The 19,372-nt window shown below is 42.4% G+C and overlaps 2 protein-coding genes across 4 annotated transcripts; both read right to left on the bottom strand.

Moving 5' to 3' along the window:
- Position 1: 1 nt before the first annotated feature.
- On the bottom strand, positions 2-3,644 carry kbtbd7 (kelch repeat and BTB (POZ) domain containing 7). The gene has a single exon (XM_077535965.1). It carries the CDS (start codon positions 3,341-3,343, stop codon positions 1,469-1,471), a length of 1,875 nt encoding a protein of 624 aa, XP_077392091.1. The 5' UTR covers positions 3,344-3,644; the 3' UTR covers positions 2-1,468.
- A 1,171-nt stretch (positions 3,645-4,815) lies between these two features.
- On the bottom strand, positions 4,816-19,329 carry slain1a (SLAIN motif family, member 1a). 3 transcript variants are annotated; one of them, XM_077537538.1, is made up of 9 exons: positions 18,684-19,329; positions 14,699-14,844; positions 13,551-13,667; positions 11,991-12,092; positions 11,494-11,643; positions 11,078-11,413; positions 10,594-10,803; positions 6,936-7,269; positions 4,816-5,849 (listed from the first exon to the last, which is right to left on the bottom strand). In XM_077537538.1, the coding sequence occupies exons 1-9, from the start codon at positions 19,145-19,147 to the stop codon at positions 5,774-5,776; spliced, it is 1,935 nt and encodes a 644-aa protein (XP_077393664.1). In that variant the 5' UTR covers positions 19,148-19,329; the 3' UTR covers positions 4,816-5,773. The 3 variants fall into 3 exon arrangements, with proteins under 3 accessions (XP_077393664.1, XP_077393665.1, XP_077393666.1); XM_077537539.1 differs by having other exon boundaries at positions 6,936-7,257; XM_077537540.1 differs by lacking the exon at positions 10,594-10,803.
- Between the last annotated feature and the right edge of the window lie 43 nt (positions 19,330-19,372).

Raw genomic sequence — 19,372 nt, 5'->3', positions numbered from 1 at the left:
ATTCAATTACACGGTTGGTTTATTGACAGGTACAGTATAACTGCCATTGTAATCCAGTTTGTTTTTCGCACACATCAAAAATATATTAAAGTTGCATTTATTCACCATATAAAACACACGCACGCACACACACACGTACTGATACACATTTGTAAGTAACTAATATGATATCACGAATATAATACATGGAACAGAACAATTGAAGTTGTACTGTAGTTTGTGTTAATGAACATATCAGTGGGAACAATAACTATTAATCAGATAACATTGGAAAATAACTGAGGGTAAAATTAGGCAAAATTACAAAAATTAGGAGAGCAACGAAACAGAATTAAAAAAAAAAAAAAAAAAAAAACACAGATAGAACCCCCCACCAATGTCATAATTTTGTTAGAAAGTACAAAAAACAAAACAAAAAAACCTGAGTATGCATAATGCACTCACTAGCCATGTCGTTATGTGCAATAACCGCACCCAAAATTATCAAATTTGAAAAAGAACAGTGCTCAGTTTTGACTGACACAATGGAGGTATTAATCTAACAATATGTGTATTACATTTTGTAAGAGTAATGTAACCAATATAAAACAACTCAGTATGATGCAGTGCAGGTCTAGTAAGCACAAGAATAAAGATACAATATTGTTAAATTAATACCTCCCTGAAATGTTTTGGCCCCTGTGAGTGCGGTGCATAATTGGCTACAATTCAACACAGCACATATGTGCAATCTTCATACGCGTTAAATACAAAGATGGCAAAATCGCTAATATGATATCCAGAAACAAAATGGCCACCTTCCACAAAGCTGAAGTGCAAGAAAATACACTTCACAACATGTTTGGTTGGTGTCAGCCGCCTCGCTCGTCTGCTCGCTTTGAACTTGGCACACGCTTTGCTCCCTGAATAAACATCGGAAAGCCGGACTAGCTTTGCTGGGCCGTTTTTGCAATTTGACAAACTGGAAATTGAACAGGTAGAAGCAGCCTGACCTGCACACTGGTCTGGAGTCAATTTTAAAGATCATTTTGATCCCTGCATTCAGATTGCAAACAGTCCAGTGTGTACAACACCTCGCAGCATCTTAAACACAGGACAAGCCAGGAAAAAAAAAATGAGTCAAGACAGGCTTTCTTGGCAAATGACTTTGAGCCCTGCGATTAACTGTTCATTTCAGGGTGTACTCCGCACCGCTTGCCCAAAGCCAGCTGAGTTATAACGATTCACCCCGCCACCAAATGAGGACAAGCACTATGAAAAATGGATCAATGACTTTTTGGTTCATATTCAAGTCATTCAATGTGTTGGAATACTTTGTCAAAATGTGATGTATTTTAGTAAGTTGCAGTACTGGGAAGGAACCAAAAGTTTTGAGGAAAGCCTGCCCTAAAGAATAAACTCCATCTTCCCTGTGAAGTGGCACAGAAGACGGATCTACGTATTTAGCTTGAACCCCGCAAAAGTCCGACTACCAGTTTTCATCCGAAAACGAGCTGGAGCTGGCGGAGTCGGAATCCGGGTCCGTCAAGCCGTCCAGGTCCCAGTCGGCGCTGGACCCGCTGTCGTCGTCCTCCTCGGTCGAGAAGCTGTGCGCCGAGCCGAGGCACGCCGGGTAGACGCGTGTGGAAACGCACACGGGCCCCAGCGTGGACACGTAGACGGCCATAACGCTCTTCCAGCTCTCCCGCGTTGGCTCGTACTCGTGCATGAGGACGCGGTTCTTGTTGTGCTGCAGCAGCGTTTGAGTGAGCAGCAGCAGCTTGCCGCCGTGCTGGATCACCTGGTAGTTGAGGGCGCGGCTGTCGATCGGGATGTCGGCCAGGCGCCGCCACTCGCCCCGCGCCGGGCTGTAGGCCTTCACCACAGGGATGTCGCACACGCAGACGATCTGGTCCTGGTACACGCACGCCTTGTGCAGCTTGTCGCGCCGGAGCGAGCCGCAGTGGCGCCAGCGGTTGCGGCGCGGGTCGTAGCATAACATGCGGCGCTTGTTCACGACATACAGGTGGTCGTTCAACGCCACCACCTGCATTTTGCTGAAAGAGTGCGGCAGAGGAGCCACGAAGGTCCACTGGTTCCTCTGGACGCTGTAGCATTCCACCTCTTTCAGCCGAGCGTCCGTTACGGGGTTCCTTCCTCCCAGGAGGTACACATGACCGTTGAGGTAGCCCATCCCGGAGTGAATCCTCCCGAGCGGTCTCTCCGCTAGCTCCTGCCAGCTGTTCTGCACCGGATTGTACTGCCAGAAGTGTTTGGAGAGGTGAGAAGCCAAATAAAGGTTGTTTTCTGGGCTGGAGCATGCAATGAGGGACTCCATGGTGGAGCGTTTGTAATCCTGGCTGCTGAGATCCAGGAGAGGAGGCGTGACAAAGTAGAGGTCCTCGGAGTACGGGTCGCAACACATGATGTTGTCGTTGGGAAGACCGAAGAACAAGATCATTTCTTTGGCGCTCACACCGATCCGATGCTTGGGAACGTCCAGAGACGCGGCCACGCCGCAGGGCCTGTTGAAGAACGACTCCAGGTACTTCTCGATGAAGGACCTCGCCGCCAGTCCTTCCAGGTAGCGCCTGTCCCTCTCGGTGAACAAATTCCAGCGTACGCACCTCAGCGCCCGCAGTGTGTCCTCCTTCTTGGGCGGCGCGTTGGCCTCGATCCAGCGCAAGGCGGCCGAGCACACCTCGCGTTCGCAGGCCACGTCCAGCGTGTCAAGGGAGAGCAGCTCCTCCAACTGGTGCAGCTCCAGCTCACACAGCTCCCCCGCGATGCACAGCTGGCCGAAGTTCCTGGCGATGAAGGCCCGAGCGCTCTCCTTCAACTCGGGGTTGTCATAGGTGTCGGCGAACTTCAGAACACCCACGCAGTTGGTGAGATCCAGCCTACGGGTCATGAAGCCAGAGCAGGCCTTCCTGATGTACTCCAGTTGGAGCATGTTGGCGGCGGCATACAGTCTCTGCACGTTGCCCTCCGTGATGGTCACCTTACCCGTGTAGCAGTAGTCCACGATGACCGTCATGGACTCTGCGTCCACCCCACGTATGGCCACCCTCTCCTGAACACTCTCGGTCAAGCCGCCGGTGAACATGCTCTTGAAATAAGGGCTGGCGGCGGCGAGGACGTTGCGGCTGCAGTGGAACAGCTGGACGAGGTCGTCACCCGATGGCCCTCCACGTACACCACCTCCGCCGGGCTCAAGGGGTTCTCCGTCAGGGTCCACTTCTATGGTAACGTCCGAGAGGAGGCGGCTGTCGTACAACGCCTTCAACTCCCCAATCAAACCTAAAGCGTGACTGACGTCCTCCAACACTTCGGGTCCATTGAAGCAACCTAGCACCGAAGCCATTTTTGGGTCTAGTTTTTATCTCACGTCGCGGAAGCTTTCTGATAAGACACCGCCTCGCGCTCCACCTCCACGGCTAGCTGACAAGGACACATCCGCTTCACAAGAAAACGTCAAACATATGCTTTAAAAAAAATGGGGGGGAAAAATTACCAGCTACCTCACGCTTTAGGTCGACGTTAGGGTACCTCAAAGTTGGTTTTAGCTTCCAAATGACCATAATGTCCACTTGAAGTCCACCGTAAACACGTTAGTTTTCTCCATTCAACTCCGTGTGCGTTAATGCGTTTGAGAGAAACGGAGTCCGACAGACGGATGAAGGCGGGGGACAGTGATAAAAATACACACTGTGGAGTGTCAAAATAAAAGAAATACAAGTGTGTTTATCTTACATCGTTTTTGAATAACTCTGTTTTACAATTTAAATTAATAAGTTTGCTAAATGTATCCAAAATAGTTGTGTTTTACACATTTTATTTGACATTTAGCCTCAAATTGGAAGAATCAAGCCCTTGTTCTGAAGGCACCAAATACCACTTCCGCTCTCCCCCACCGCAAACTCATACATTTTACGTCAGAGCAAAAGGACGACTGTGATGGGCTGTCATAACTGGGTCAATTTCACATGGATAAACATCATTATGATAAAATAACTTAGCAGATTTATACACTTTAATTTTAACTGCCCCCACCCCTATATATTCGAATACAATACATGAAAACAATGTTCGGGGAGAGAAAAAAACAACAACAATAACAACATATCATTATTATGACATTTATTTAGCATTTAATTTCAAATTTAATGTAAAGTTTTATTATTATTTTTTTGGTCGCAGTTTGCCAGGAGTATTTGCACTTGAGGTCTCCCTGTGAAGTTCATCCTGGTACTGGTGTGTTGTGGATGGCGATGAGGAAGGTGGAGGGCAGCAATATTTTGTAGCACAACCTTTGAGGCAATCAATGCAATTAAAAGACGTTTGAAACATTCAATAAGGTTTCAGCATCTTTCAGTCAGTATTTTGGCCCTCTCGTCTTGAGCAAACTACTCCAGTTGTCTCAGGTTTTGAAGAGTGCCTTCTCCAGACAGCTTGCTTCAGCTCCTTCAGCAGACATTCTAAAGGACGTAGTGCTCAGAAGACCGCTTCGGGATAGTTCAATGTTTATAGCAATGTTCATAGCAATTCTTGGGTGTTTTTAGCTGTGTATTTTGGGTCATTATCCTGTTGCAAGCTTTCATAAACTACCTGTTGTCCACAGGAACCATGTTGGTGAGCCATGTGATAAGTGGCATAGAACACAGAAGCATGGTTTTAATTTTAGTTGAAAAATATAATTTAATCATAATAAAGTATTTCCAAAAATAAAACAATAATAAGATAATAAAACAAATGGAAAGAAAATAATCAAGAATTATTTCAATAATGTATTTATTTAATTTTTGTTAAATGGAAGAAACACAATGTTTTCAAAACCTTTTTATTTCACCTTAAAAATTCACCGTCTCCTTCAACTCCTCATCATACAGATGGAAAACTCATCAAAGATGATGTGCAATATCAATGCAGCGGATGATTACATTAAGTAAAGTACTTTTTGAAAAACAAACCTCAATAAAAAAAATAAATAAAAAAATAAAAACACCAAAAATTCACATCAAGAATTGTCATCATTTAAGTAACCCAAAACAAACAAAAAATGTTAGTGTTATTCACATAATTTTGATAAAAGTGCTGCCGGATGAGGCCAGTAAATAGAAGTGATATGAATATGATGAATGTGACACCACTTCCAAACAGGCACAGGATGTAGCAAAACAGTTTTCATAATTTTTATACCACAGTGACAAAAGTTTGTGAGATATTTGAAAAATGCATGTACAGTACAAAAGCGTGACTCTTTTTTTTTTTTTAGTTTTTAGCTTGCAGACGACCAATCAATGCGCACACTTACAGTAGTAAAGAGTTCACATTTAACAACTGGTTAGCGGAATATTGCAAGTGTCTATAACAGGGGTGGGGAACCTTTTTCTTATCAGAGGCATTGTCAATTTTATAAAGTCCTTAGTAAATGTATAAGAAAATATGATGTGCCCATCAAACAAATGTTTATTAGTATACTGTGTATTTGAGTTTTGGGGAGTTCTTTTTTTTGTTTTTTTTGTTTTACAATACTTCCTCTGAGTTTTTATTTGTTTTTGGTCCGGCTCAAATGCTCTGGTGGGCCATATCTGGCCACCGGTTTCCCACCCCTGCTTTCTATTATTACGATCCAGCCTGCTGGATCCATTTATTTCATCCCTCAGACAAGAAAAAAAACAGTCATTCTTTCTTGGGTGGCAGCTCAACAAATGCTGTTACAGTCAGTAATGCAGCGAGAGACCCTGTTTATTACGAGTAGTAATGTTATCATTATGACGATACCTGTGGAACTTTAATAGCAGCCGTCTTTCCAGCTGGCATCCCTCAGGGTACTTAGAGGGGTTAGGCTCTTTGGGGGTGTCAGCAAACTGCAAGGGAGAGGAATGAAAGGAATAATCAATGACTCGTCTCTCATATTTTAACCATTAGTAAAATTCTTCAAAGTAAATTAAGTGTAAAAAAAATTAGGGCTGTTCAATAACACTTTTTTTTTTTTTCAGACCAATACCGGTACTGAACTCTTGATTAGTCACCAATACCAGATACCGATACCACTAGTACATCCCCCCAAAAATGATATTTTTAATGAAAGAACTATGAATCCCAATATAGTATTTTTCCTTAAAATTAGATGAAATTAATCGCAATTTTCTATTCCTCACATTTGTAATTTCTATTTCCTGATTGTAAAACGGCCACGAGAGGGCGGCCGATACTGGTATCGGCCACCGTCACGAGTATAGATACCTTAAAATAAGACTGGTATCGGGACCCATACCTAGTATCGGTACTCTCTCATCCCTAAAAAAAAATAATGAAAAAAAAATACATATTTCATAAACTATTTTGAGTTAAAAATATATTTTTATTGAACCAAAATGATTAAAATAAGACAAAAACAAAATTTAATATTAAATAACATAACAAAATAATTAGCATTTAGACTTAGACTGATTTTATTTGATAGATTTGATTTTATTAAAGGCCCCATGCCACCAATGTTTTGCTTTTTTAATCTTGATGTCCTTTTATTAAGTTTGCAAGACAATTTGGATTGGAAATGCATCTTAATCATTTTCAAGCTATTTTAGTTGGTCTTAAATGTCTGAGATGTAAGAAAGTTGAATTCCTGACATGTAAATAAGCTTTGCTCTGATTGGGTCACTGTTTTCCTTAATTTGGACTAGGAAACAGCTGTCCTCTGATTGATAGATGCCAATATGCCGGTAACCTGGGCCCATCATTTCCTTAACATTGTGTTGGATGTTTTGAAATTTAGAGGGCCGTCTGCATAGTTGTGGCCAGCCAAGTTGCACTCCGAAGTGGCCATGGTAGACCGGAGGAAAATTTGTCCTGCTTTTTTTCTCCTCCAAGGTGGCACCCAATAGCCACCCAGTGAGCACACTAGCAAACAAATATATTTATTAAAAATTGGGCCTTCTTCTGAATCTTACCTGCGGGTGGGTTGTGTGAGTTTGCTCGAGCGCGGCACTCCACCAAGGCCCACAAAGGAGGCGGGGCGAGGGAGCGAGCTGCGGGGGACAGCGGACTGAGTGGTTGCAGCGGGGGTCTTTAGGGGCTGTGGTAGAGAGCTGGCGGCAGGCTTGAGGGGCTGAGGCAGTGACGTGCTGCCGGGGATGGAGTGCAGGCTGGTGGAAGTGGACAAGGCGGAGGGGCCCTGCAGGACAGTGGGGCTGACGTAGGCTGTGGCTTTGAGCGGGTGACGACGGGCAGCGGGGAAGTTGCCGACACTCTGGACGCGTTGACTCAGCTGGCCTGGAGAAGGAACTGTAGCGCATAAGGCGGATGTTGTAAAATCAAGGTAAAATAGGCTAAGATGAAATTCCCTTAATTAATAAAATAAAATATGCTATGTTGGTTCAGAAAATGGATGGATGCATGAAAACTTGAAACAATGCTAAGCTAATATTAGCAAAGTTAAGACAAGAAACTCTAAACTAATGCTTGTGCAGTATTGGTCAAATACAATATTGTCATAGATAAAGCATGTTAAAAAATCATCTAGGGAGCTGAAATTTCAACCAGATTGTCCAAACATGTTGACTTTCAAAATGGCACCATCCATCATTTCTAAATTATTATTGCGATTATTTTATGTGGGAGACAAATTTTTTTATTGACGCAGGTAGTATTTGTCCAATGTTTGACCCTATTGACTCCCATTATAAATCATATTTGTTTCATATGTTTGATGCACTGTACACCTGATGTGTTATAGTTCATTTCCCATGATTACCCAATTTATATAATAATCCATCAAGTGGTGCTAGGGAGAAACTTTTTAGTTTTGCTTGTGCTAATGTATGTCTTTGTCAAGTGACCATACTTGCACCAAAACAAGCCGGCGTGGTCTGGATTGAAAGAACAGGCCTGTGTATTTGTGTGTACGCAGTAACACTAATATTCTCTCTAATTTTCCGTGTGACTGTGCATTCACGCAAACTTCTTGAGCAATCCATGGATTACGGTGAGTGACATCCACGGATTTATATACAGACTCACAATGCCACTTATTCACCATAGCGAGAAGTGAAGTCACCGGCAGCCATCTTACGTTGCCACCCACTAACTTGAAAATATTCGTTTATTCGTGTGTGGCGTATGGTTGTACCAATAAGACTGCAAGAAGTGCTACATGCACATTTAATTGTTATGAAATTAATGCACATATAAATTTTCTCTTATAAGCTATATCTATGAGGGCTATTCAAAGACTTGTCTGCATCATGTTGTCAGAACCATGAACAATTAAATGAACACAAAGGTCATCAGGAAAAAAATTAGCTGTGAAATGTAAACCCAACTGAGTCCATTTATATACAGTAAGCTCTTGACAACATCAGACATGCACATGGCAGCCAAACCAGTATTACACCTGTCCAAAACCTGAGATCATAAATTACATGATGTATGTATGTAACAAAAAAAATTCAAACCACTTGTATGTCATGTGTCAGACGATTAGATTCAGCCCTAGTTTGTTACTTGTTTTTTATCACAGGTTATTTTAAGCTTAAGTCTCAAAACATTTTTTTTTATAAATATGGGCCCACATCGTCCACTCAAAAATAATGGAAAACGTAATTTATTAAAGCGTGAACATTTCTGAAACACGTGAAGAGACTCATTGAAGAGGCTCGTAAACTCCGCCCATATTTGGACCTCCTGAATGGTGCGGTTGCGTGTCGCTTGCAGTCTCGTCAGTGCTGAGTGTGAGTGTTTGCATCATGTATACATGCTTCAAAGTGCAGTAGAACAACTGTGTGCGCACCCAAACTGCTATTAAAACTGTAAGTGAAGTGGGAATGGTGTCCTGTTGTGTGCGTGGTACGCGCGCCGGCTGGCGTCACCGTAGTGACGTGATGCCAGTTCATTTTGAACGGAGTCGCTCCGTCCCACAACACGACATGGCTGTTCCCCTTGCATTTAACATTTAAGCTTTTATGTCACATTTTACTTTCCCACTCCATTAACCACATGTACTATATAACGTTTTAATTTGTTTATAGGAAGATAATATAAAAAATACAAACAGTAAATACAGCTGCAGGTTTGGATTTTTTTTTACTGCACTACAAGACACTTGCTGTGCACTGAGGTGGTGAGAGCACTGCGCAATTGCGCATGCGCACAGCTTACCCCGGGTTTTCACCGGATGCGGTTGCGGTGCGGTCCGGCGACGCAAGCAATTAGATTCCATTCATTCGAATGGTGCAGTTTACACCGCTTGCGGGTGCGTTGCGTGTCGACTGCGGAAGGCCTGCGGCGTGCCGCAAGCCTTCCGCAAGGATAGACCTATTTTCTATTTTTGCCGGACGCCGCAGCGGTAGGCCTCCGGCAAATGGCAAGCTAGCACAAAACACATCGAGCGGGACAGGAAGACCGAGGCAGTGTCAAAATAAATTTCCGGTTACCTTTCAGAATAAAACACTCGCCAGCTCCTATTTCGCAAGTTTTTCAGCAAAACGTGACGTGGGCGTCGCCGGGCCATGTGCTCATTCACGGTTTAGACACCAGCGAACATGGACGAGGAGAGGTTTATATTGGAGGTGGAAAACTACAAAATAATATATGACACGGCACATCCTTTTTATAAGGACTGTAATGTATTGTGAGTTTGATGTTCGCGATTGCTTGTTGTGCCCGTCTCGCTTGCCGTACTGAGCGGCAGCCGGACGCGGAAGACAGAAATAAAGAGTGGACCCGCACTGACCCGACTCTCGTTATTAATATACTTTACAAGGACAACCAAAAAAAAGGATGCTGCATGGAATCTCATAGCAGAAGAAGAAGAAAAGGTTAAATCAAAAGAAGTCCACCTCTCTTTCTGCTTCTCTGTTGAGCACAGACTTTCTGTATGTTTGTCGTTGTGAAATGCCACATGATCGCGCGCGCGCGGTCCCGCGAGACACGTTGGGAAGTGGGCGGCGACGGAGCTGCCGGACCGCAGCTGTGCGGAGCCGGTGTGGATTGACAAAAAAATTGACCCGTCCGGAGCACGCAGTCAAGACGCACCGCACCGCAACCGCATCCGGTGAAAAACCCGGGGTTAGAGGGAACATTGAGTAACACTCACGTACGTGCACACATGTATGTGTGCGCGACGTGTATGTGCACGCACGTGAGTGGTCAAGGGGACTATTATGACAAAATGTGATTCAAATACATAGTTAGTTTTGCTCATTGCCCACTGCTAAATAAATAAACACATAAAACTATATATGTATGGATAGATCTGATGCCACTGAACATTTTGAGTGGTCAAAGTAAAAAAAAAAAATTCATAAATGACTTAGTTATCACACTTCAAAGAGGGTGCCAATTCTTGACTGAAATACCACGAGAGGGGCATTTTTTTTTTTTCGCACAAGGGCTATTAGGTTAGGCCAAACTAAATCAAGACACTTTTATCTCAGATAAAATAAGCTAGTATTTTCTAAAATAACATATGCTAAGAAAACAAAAGTTGAGCTGAAGTAAGCAAAGCTAGCATAAGATACACTAGGATAAGAAGCCTTAACCATGGATGTGGTCGTAAATTGGGCGTCACGTCACACATGAACGCACATACAGGAGCTAGTAGGGTCTTACTGGAGGACTGGAGGCGTGCGAGGCTGCTTGATGAGTCAAAGCTGAGGCTGCTGCGCAGGGAGGACATGGTTGGCAGGGAGGAGGGGCCATGGGATGAGGGGTTGACTGGGGACGTCAGGCATTGCATACTGGGAACACTCGGGATACTGGGAACACTTGGCATGCTGGGTGCTCGCATCAGGTTGGGCATGCTCCTCCGCAGCCTAATGTCTATACAACCATGGCAAAACAAAACAAAACAACGTAAGCTAAAGTATGCTAGGATACTTAGCTCTGTTATATGCTAAGATAAGTTAAAATTAAATGACCAAAATCTTACCCAAACAAAACATAGCTAAGCTAAGACAAAACAACATATGCAAATATGACACGTGATACATTCCAAGCGCCCCAGCAATAAGTGAATTTCCGCAAAGTAGAGTTTAAGTGACCAAAAAATGTTTACTTGCCACATAAGGGTTTTTTCTGTGAAGAGCAAACCGACCTGCATTGTTCCTGTACGCCGTCTGTGTTTCCCCGCTCAGGCTCGCGGCCCCTGTGTAGGGTGCCAGCCCCCCGAGCGAGAAGGTCGAGGCGGTGGAGCTGCGCCTGCAGTCTCTGAAGCTAGAGAAGGTGTGCGAGTGAGGCAGGCCGCCTCGCTGCACGGAGCCCGTGCGGAAGAGTCGAGGTTGGGGAGGAGGGAGCTGGTCGTAACCCTCATCCTCGTCCTCCTCGTCGTCCTCCTCCAAATCCACGTCGCTACGCCGGAGCGAGTTCAGAGAGAAGCTGGAGCAGCGACGACTGACTGTCGCTGAGGTAGACGCATAGTCTTGACGCAGACCTAGTAGGAGGAATTTTTAACATTTTATTTTAATACAAGTACAATTTTGGGATGACTTTCAGTGTGAAAAGTTGACTCACTCTCCTCCTGAAGACGGGCCATGACCTCCACGTCTGTCATGTCCTGGAGTTTGTACCCCATAGAGATGGAGTCATCCTCCAGCTCCGAAATGCCTGCCTCGCTGTCCAGGGAAGACTGAGGGCTGATGGCTGCGTGCCGCCGGCCAACATCTAAAACGCACCAGAGGTATAGCTTGTCATGTCATTTTTTCCTATCAGAAATCATACAAATAATCCATAGGACAATGATGTAATTAATTATAGACCACTGACGTTTTAATTGATTGTATGCAAATAGTTGGGTCTGCCCATCATCAAGTCAGAAATTATATAACCAAGGAAGTCTTGTTATCTGCCTGTTTCTGAAAATATGACTGCAAGCGAGCCATCCTGCACTAAACTAAAGGTAAGCGGAGCTGCATCGAATTTTGTTGGATGCACAAATAAGCTTCGGCTAACAATATATTTATTTTGGCACAACGATACATGTAAGATGTGCATATAGTTGAATGTCTTACGGTGCAGGGTGGAGTTGGACAGGAAGGTGGGGGCCCTGTCAAGGCTGAGGCTGGGCCTGAGTGGGAGGGCGGGGCCGGACGATGACGGAGACGGCGGCAGAGCTTGGAGGGGAAAAGGATAACAGAGATTTTAATCCCACTGAGGATAACATGCAAATCCAAAGTGCGCTGGCACGCCACCTTATACGTGCAAAATATAACATGAAAATGTGGATGAAATTCAATTTTCATATTAGCCATGTTTGAGCTCTCAATCTCTTTTTCTGCCCATCTAAGCTGCTCACTTAGGAAAAATAGAGTGCACTACTCTGTTGTGACCAGCAGATGCGTTGTTGAATCACTCTCAAATAAGGTTGCTGTCTCCGGAAGCGTTGAACTGCCATTGTGGAGTAAACATTTTTGAGTAGCAAATACGTTCAAAAATACTTGCAAATATTCTTCAAACGTATTTGCAAGTATGTTTAAATGTACTTTTAGGCGAAATGCTAAAAACCTTTTTTTTCCCCATAATGCCATGGTGCAAGTAAAAAAATAAATAAAAAAAAAAGTCAATGGATTGCTCAATTTGTTTAGCATTTGGCCTACATTATAATAATAAGTTCATAAATTAAGCAAATAAACATTGTTTATTCATAATTTTTATGTAAAAAATGCCAAACAGATCATCCACTTCAGACAAAAAAAAAATAAAATTCTGAGTAAACAATATTTACTTACTTAATTTATGAACGTACTGGTCTATTGTGGACGAAATGCTACTTTTTTTTTTTTTTTTTTTTTTTTTTTTTACTTTCGCAAGCACAATTCAATACACTGTGGCATTATGGGATTTATTTATTTATTTATTTTTTGCATTTAGCCTACAAGTACATTCAAACGTATTGGCAAATACATTTCAAGGTATTTGGTAGCTAAGTATTTTTTTTCCCAAGCTGCTGCACCTTCCCTAAAGTCTTCTGGTACATCCAAGTCAAGTCAAGTCAAGTCAAGTCAAGTCAAGTCAAGTCATCTTTATTTATATAGTGCTTTCAAAAATTCAAACAGCCTTAGAAGGGAAGCATTCAGTAATAGATAGGCAATGTTAGCGCATGTTATGTGTTGACATAGTGATTGTGCATTAAAAAGAGCACATGAATGATTTTCTTATTTTTTTCCAAGCTGCTTTGCCTTCCCAGACGTCCACTGCTGTGCCCCAGGGGAACATCGGGTTAGCTGTGTTTGTGTAGGGTTAGGAGGCGTTCAAAGCATATTACTTTGTGTTTACATTGTGTGTATGTAAGAAATTTTGTTATTTTTCTCAATTCTTTTCAAGCTGTTGTAGTTTTAAAACATAAAAAAAAAACACTGGGTCAAACATAACCTAAATTGGGTCAAGAAGGGAGTGAAACCAATTTCACCACAAAAGTTGTGTCAAATGGATAACCCACAAAACACTTCAAACAAAACAATTTTGGGATTGTTTAGTGGGTTATTATTTATTTGGCCCAACTTTTTGAGTTAAACCAACAAATAACCCAAAAAGTTGGGTTTGTCCTTTGTTGACCCAACTGGTTTTGTTACCTGTGGCCTCGGATACTGCAGGAGGTTTGGAGTAAGGCAGGACGGGGCAGCTGAGTGTGGACATCCCATCTATGCAGCTGTACGGTCGGACGGTGGAGACGCCTCGCCACCGCTTGGCTGGACACACAAACACAGTGAGAGGGGTCGTCAGCAGTAGCACGGCAGATTGATTATACTGTCAGCAGTCAGCCCAAATATTAATCTTCGGCCGACATACCACTTTTGATGTCGTACATGCATTGAGATGAGCATTAGATTACGAAAACAGATTACTAGATTTTTTTTTTTTTTGGAGGGATCGTAGGATAAGCAGGGATTGCATATGTATGTTGGTTGAAACCCAAAACACAATCAGACCTACTTAAATGTATATTTATGTATTAATAGTTCAATTTCATTAGGTTTATGAAGCATTATTGGTCAATTTAAATTTAATCCGAATCCAGAGGCTTTGCTTGTGCCTCTCGGAGAGCTTGAAAGGGATACCAAGAGACAGGCTGCAATGTGTTATTTGTTGTTTACTTTTACTTCAGTGCATAAGTATTTATTTTTTCAACTGCAGAGACAACATAGCTTAGTTGTACAAGTGGTCTCTTTTGGACCCAACACTGGGTTAGCTATTTCACACAGTTGGGTTACTTTTAACCTATAAATTTTAAGAGTGTAAGATACAATATCATAGAGTGCTATTTTTATGATTAAAAAAAAACAAAGTTTAGCGTTATGAATATAGTCATGGAATGAATTCAACTCGGAATTCATGGCACCACTGCGTCAAATTTTCACAAATAATGATCTGGTTGTTTATTAACTCACAGCCATTTATTAAGGGCATGCATTGATGTTTAAATTAATTTCTGTAATAAAGCCTATTTTCCTTTTACTGTGGCCTGGGCGTTTAATTATTAGAGGGGAGGTTGCAATTTACAGGCTATACAGTACAGAACTGATTTGTTCATCACTGACAACTACAGAGCAAATAATCTTTATTAGATTTCATGTTCAGTGTTACAAGGTGTTTGTTGGCGCACGTGTAGGATGCGGAGCAACATGTGTCACAGCTTAACATCACATGTCCACAGCCAGAGGGACAGCTGTCCACATGTGGCTGCTAATCCAAGGGGTCGGGCGGTGCTCGTGCAGGTTACCTTGGTCCAATCTGTGGCACAGCGTCATCCTTGCCAGCTCCACTTCTGGTCCCGGGTGGTCCAGGACCTGCCTGCACCACTGGAGAGGGCTGAGACCGCTGTCACCATCTCCGCTGCGCAGTTTGGCTTTGGTGCTCACATAAAGCCTGACACACACACACAAGCAGCAGTTTTATTGCTGACACTGACAATGTCTCTCACTGTTGCTTGAAATGTCAGCGCCTTTTACAGGGCCACCTTTTAAACAGCATATAAATGGCAGGGAGCTTTTATGGGGTCATCCTCCCGTGTGGCTTATTAATGTCCATCAACTGATTCATTGTCTTGAGGTGCCATTTCCTAAAACAGATCTATAAAGTAAGACATCGTAATAATAAATTACACATCTTATTATCTTTATATGGCAAATCTATTGCTATTTAGTCCATGCAATTTCAATAAAGCATTTGAAAACCTAAAATGCTCATAAAGTGTCAAAAGGTCTTTATTGAGAACCGAGCGTCAATTAAAGCCAGCATCTCACTGAGCAGTGCAGGCTTGCGAGGGTGCGCACACATTGCAAGTGTTCAAAATTACGGTACTCTTCAACAAGAAAAAAATAGTAGTATAAAGGGGGTTTGAGAGCATCTGACAAATGTGTTTGCAACATTTTGCAACACTGAACGAAGCCTGCCGAAAAAACAACACTCACGCATGCAGGCACCCTCGCAAGCTTGCATCCATCCATCCATCTATTTTCTTGACCGCCAATTCCTCACAAGGGTTGCGGAGAAACTAATATACTACTACTACTACTACTACTACTACTACTACTACTACTACTACTACTACTACTACTACTACTAATAATAATAATAATAATAATAATAATAATAATGATCATTTACTCAACTGCTGATGGAATCAAATGTCTAACTCTAATATGGATAAAGTGTTCATTAGGCACATTTATTTGTATAATTAAAATAATAAAAGTGTATTTGTATTTGTTCATGTGGTGTCCATATTATTTACTAACTCCTGATAGGACCAGGTATCTATCGGGGTAGTTTGTTTATTTGGAGGCAGGGAGAATTTACTAGTAAAAAAAAAAATTGCATTTTCATTATAAAACCATATTTGCTTATGTAGGGGCCTGGGGCATTTATTTACTCAAATTCAAAGTGTTTTTTTTTTTTTCGAGGGGACTGCTTCAAATAAAGACTTATTAAAGGGGAAGTCAACACACACACAAAAAATAATTATTGACAATGATATGTTCTATGCAGCCCCACTAGTCTAAATATGGTATTCTGTTTATTATTGTGTCAGTGGAATATGAGTTAGGCAACAAAACACAGCAGTTTTTACAAGTATCAGGAGGTGGCCATTTTGCCAACAACCAATCACAGCTCCTGTTTTCTGAAGCTGACCTGTGATTGGTTGTTACCTGAGACCTGAGCAACTGTGATGTCATCTTCAGTTGACAGCAAATGGCAAAACGGCCGCCCCCTAAGATGGATAAAAACTGCTGGATTTTGGTTCATAACTCTTATTCCACAAATGTAATATTAATCAGAATGTCATGTTTAGACTAGTGAGGTCATATATATAACATATTGTCAAGAAATGTTTAAGGTTGATTTTCCATTTAATAAAAAAATATACAGTATACAATGAAAAAATACTCCATATTCAATCGAATATATTGAATTAAATTATTTTGACCACCACTCAATAAAGGGTCACTGATCATTTTTGTTGACATTACTCACTTGTGTATTTTCCCCTGCACTGTAATTGTCAGCGTTACAAATGCCACTTCTGTTCATGGCCTGACATCAGTCATAGAAAACGTTAATTACATGTACCTGAGAGGAAAATGGCGGCATCTTATTTGTTAACGTGGCGATGAATTGAGGCTGCGATTGGCTGGCAAACAGTCCAGGGTGTACCCCGCCTACTGCCCAAAGCCAGCTGAGATAGGCTCCAGCACCCCCGCGACCCTAGTGAGGAATAAGCGGTCAAGAAAATGGATGGATGGATGAATTGAGCTACGGTGTGTGAGCGTGGGCCACCATTTCACCAATACAAATATCCTGATCTGACTATATACAAATTCACAGAGTTCAATGAGAGTGCATCTCAACTGATGCCGACCCATTTTATTAGCATCTAGGTCACAGTTAAACGCCTACACGGGGCCATTGCTTGTCTTCTAAATGGAGGATGTCGGCGAGGCAAGCGGCCCAATGTTGCCTCCTGTCATGGCTGCATTCATCCGTGTGCTCCACTTTCCACATCATCACGTCACACATGAGCAGCAGTTGGCGTTGTCATCGCAGATGCGAAATACTGGCCTGCTTTCAAACCCATAACGTTGCTCTCATGCCTGAAAGTGTATACACTGGCAAGGATCTCTTAAGTCTTCGGAGAAAAAAAAGTGCACTCAACGCAACACCCTCCCCACAATGCACAGCTTCATCTTTCATTCTTGGCAGAGAATTTGTTTATCATCCACAGTTAAATTCATCGGAGAAACTGTATACATGCTTCATAGGGGCTGCTGTTTTGGTTCGCAGCAGAGTTCAAGCGCCCATCAACTGAGAAATACATATTTCCGTATATATTAAACCAGATCCTTATTTATTAATTTACATACATTTATTAAGGAGAATGCCTTTCAATATACTTTTAGAATAACATGTATCCTGAAATATGTGAATATTTGTGTGGAGGCCTTCACTTTTACTCCAACATTTTTCCTCATATATTCTAAGTGTCAAAAGTGTTTATTCAACTGCAGCCTATCAATCAGCTATACGGTGTTTTGTACAAACCCATTTTGGAATAATGCTGATCTCTTATACTCTATTTCTAAATGCACCAACCGTCTATTAGAGGTAAGGCGTCCATTAGGGAAAAGTGCTTAATTTGCAAAAACTGACTTTAATGATTACATACTGTATTTATTTATATCCTGTAGGTGTTTATTGACTGAACTACAGAGGGGAATAATCTATTAGGGGTAAGGCATTCGTTTTTACAAAAACATTTTAAAGTACAATATCTAATCATATAGATGCCGGTGGTGTTTGTTAACTTAAATGCAAATAAAAATCATGTAATAGGGGTAAGGTGTTTAATCAGGGGGAGTGTTGACTTAATGTAATATACAGTAGAAGCATGTTTCGGAAGACTACCACATTTCCTAACATAGTGACAAGACAGGACCTATCTTTTATACTCAACGGCTGAGCGTATCAGGCAACTATTAAGAGTATTGGGTTCAATGAAGAGGAGGTATTTGTTTAATAAAATACACAGAGACAATTGGAATAGTAACGAAATTCTTCATATCGTGGCAGAAGGTAATATTTTTCTAACCCACCAGGTATCTATCTGGGGTAAGTTAGCCATTTAGTGTTGTGGGGTCCCTTTTATAACCTCCTTGGCTGGGTGGATTCACTGCAACTGCAGACAAGGCATTTATTATGGGGGACTTGTGCAAATGCATTTGATGTAAACAGTTCAACCCACAAATGACATTACAACATAATATACACACACACGGGCTCATAAATAAACATACTCTGGCAATTTTTGCATTTTTTTTTCCCTCGTCATGATATTGCTATTCTGATGATATTTTTATTTGAATCTCAATTAAAAAAATGAAATGAATATATTTTGTCTAATCACTCATGTTAATGATGGTACAAAATCTACCACTGTAAATAATCTTTGGAGCAAAATGTAGGCGATTGATTACAAGAAAAAATTATGTGTAGGGCAGGCAATGTAACAGTTCTATACGTCTCACAGATGGATAAATATCTGATTAATATAGTGATGTAGGCCTAACACAAGGCCTTTTTGCATTTAGGCAATCTTTAACTTCAATTTGAGGGAGGAAAAAAAAACATCAATTTTGCATTCTGCAAATCAAAAGTATGAAAATACAAGATATGATCTTATAACTAATAGTATTTAAAAAGAGTATTACCAGCTATCCGGTTCCGAGACAGTGAGGACGATGCTAAGGTCCAACACGTCAACCTCATCCAGAACCGTCGTGCCTCCATCCTCCTCCTCATCCTCCTCCACAACCCCGTCGTCCTCCTCCTCCTCGGCGGCATCGATAGACGACGAGCTGGGTTGAAAATAGGCGAAGGGCTCCCGAGGGCTTTGGCTCTCCCACTTAGCCGGGAAAGGCTCCTTGGCTGGGGGCAGACAAGCGGCCGGCGAGCCCGTCTGGAGATGGAGGTGGTTGTTGTGGAGATGGTGATGGCGGGAGGCGACGGGACAATTGTTTACCGCGTTGGCCCTGCTCCGCAGCTGCTCGTTTTGCTTCTCCAGCTTGCGGACGAGCTCTTGCAGCTTGAGCACCTCCAACTCGGCGTTGGCCAGTTTATTGTTGCCGTTCACGTCCGCCATCACGGGGGGGCCCAGAAGCACCTCGGCGTCCATTTGCCTCCGACCAGCACATGGAGAGACGGCCACGTTCGCGTCAAGCTCTTGACACTAAATAGATTCCTTTCTGGTTTAATTCGAATGGAGGCTGCCCACGTACACGGTTTGAACACGCAACACACACGCACATGCACACGCATTCACTCACACTCACACACAATCACACACATGCGCGAAGGATGCTGATGCTGGCATGACTTACAAGCTGTTTTCTGATTGGTC

Source organism: Festucalex cinctus, chromosome 11 (genome assembly GCF_051991245.1).
Source record: "Festucalex cinctus isolate MCC-2025b chromosome 11, RoL_Fcin_1.0, whole genome shotgun sequence".
Lineage (NCBI taxonomy): Eukaryota > Metazoa > Chordata > Actinopteri > Syngnathiformes > Syngnathidae > Festucalex > Festucalex cinctus.
Note: the sequence above shows the minus strand (reverse complement) of the source record. Positions and strands in the feature narration are given on the sequence as shown.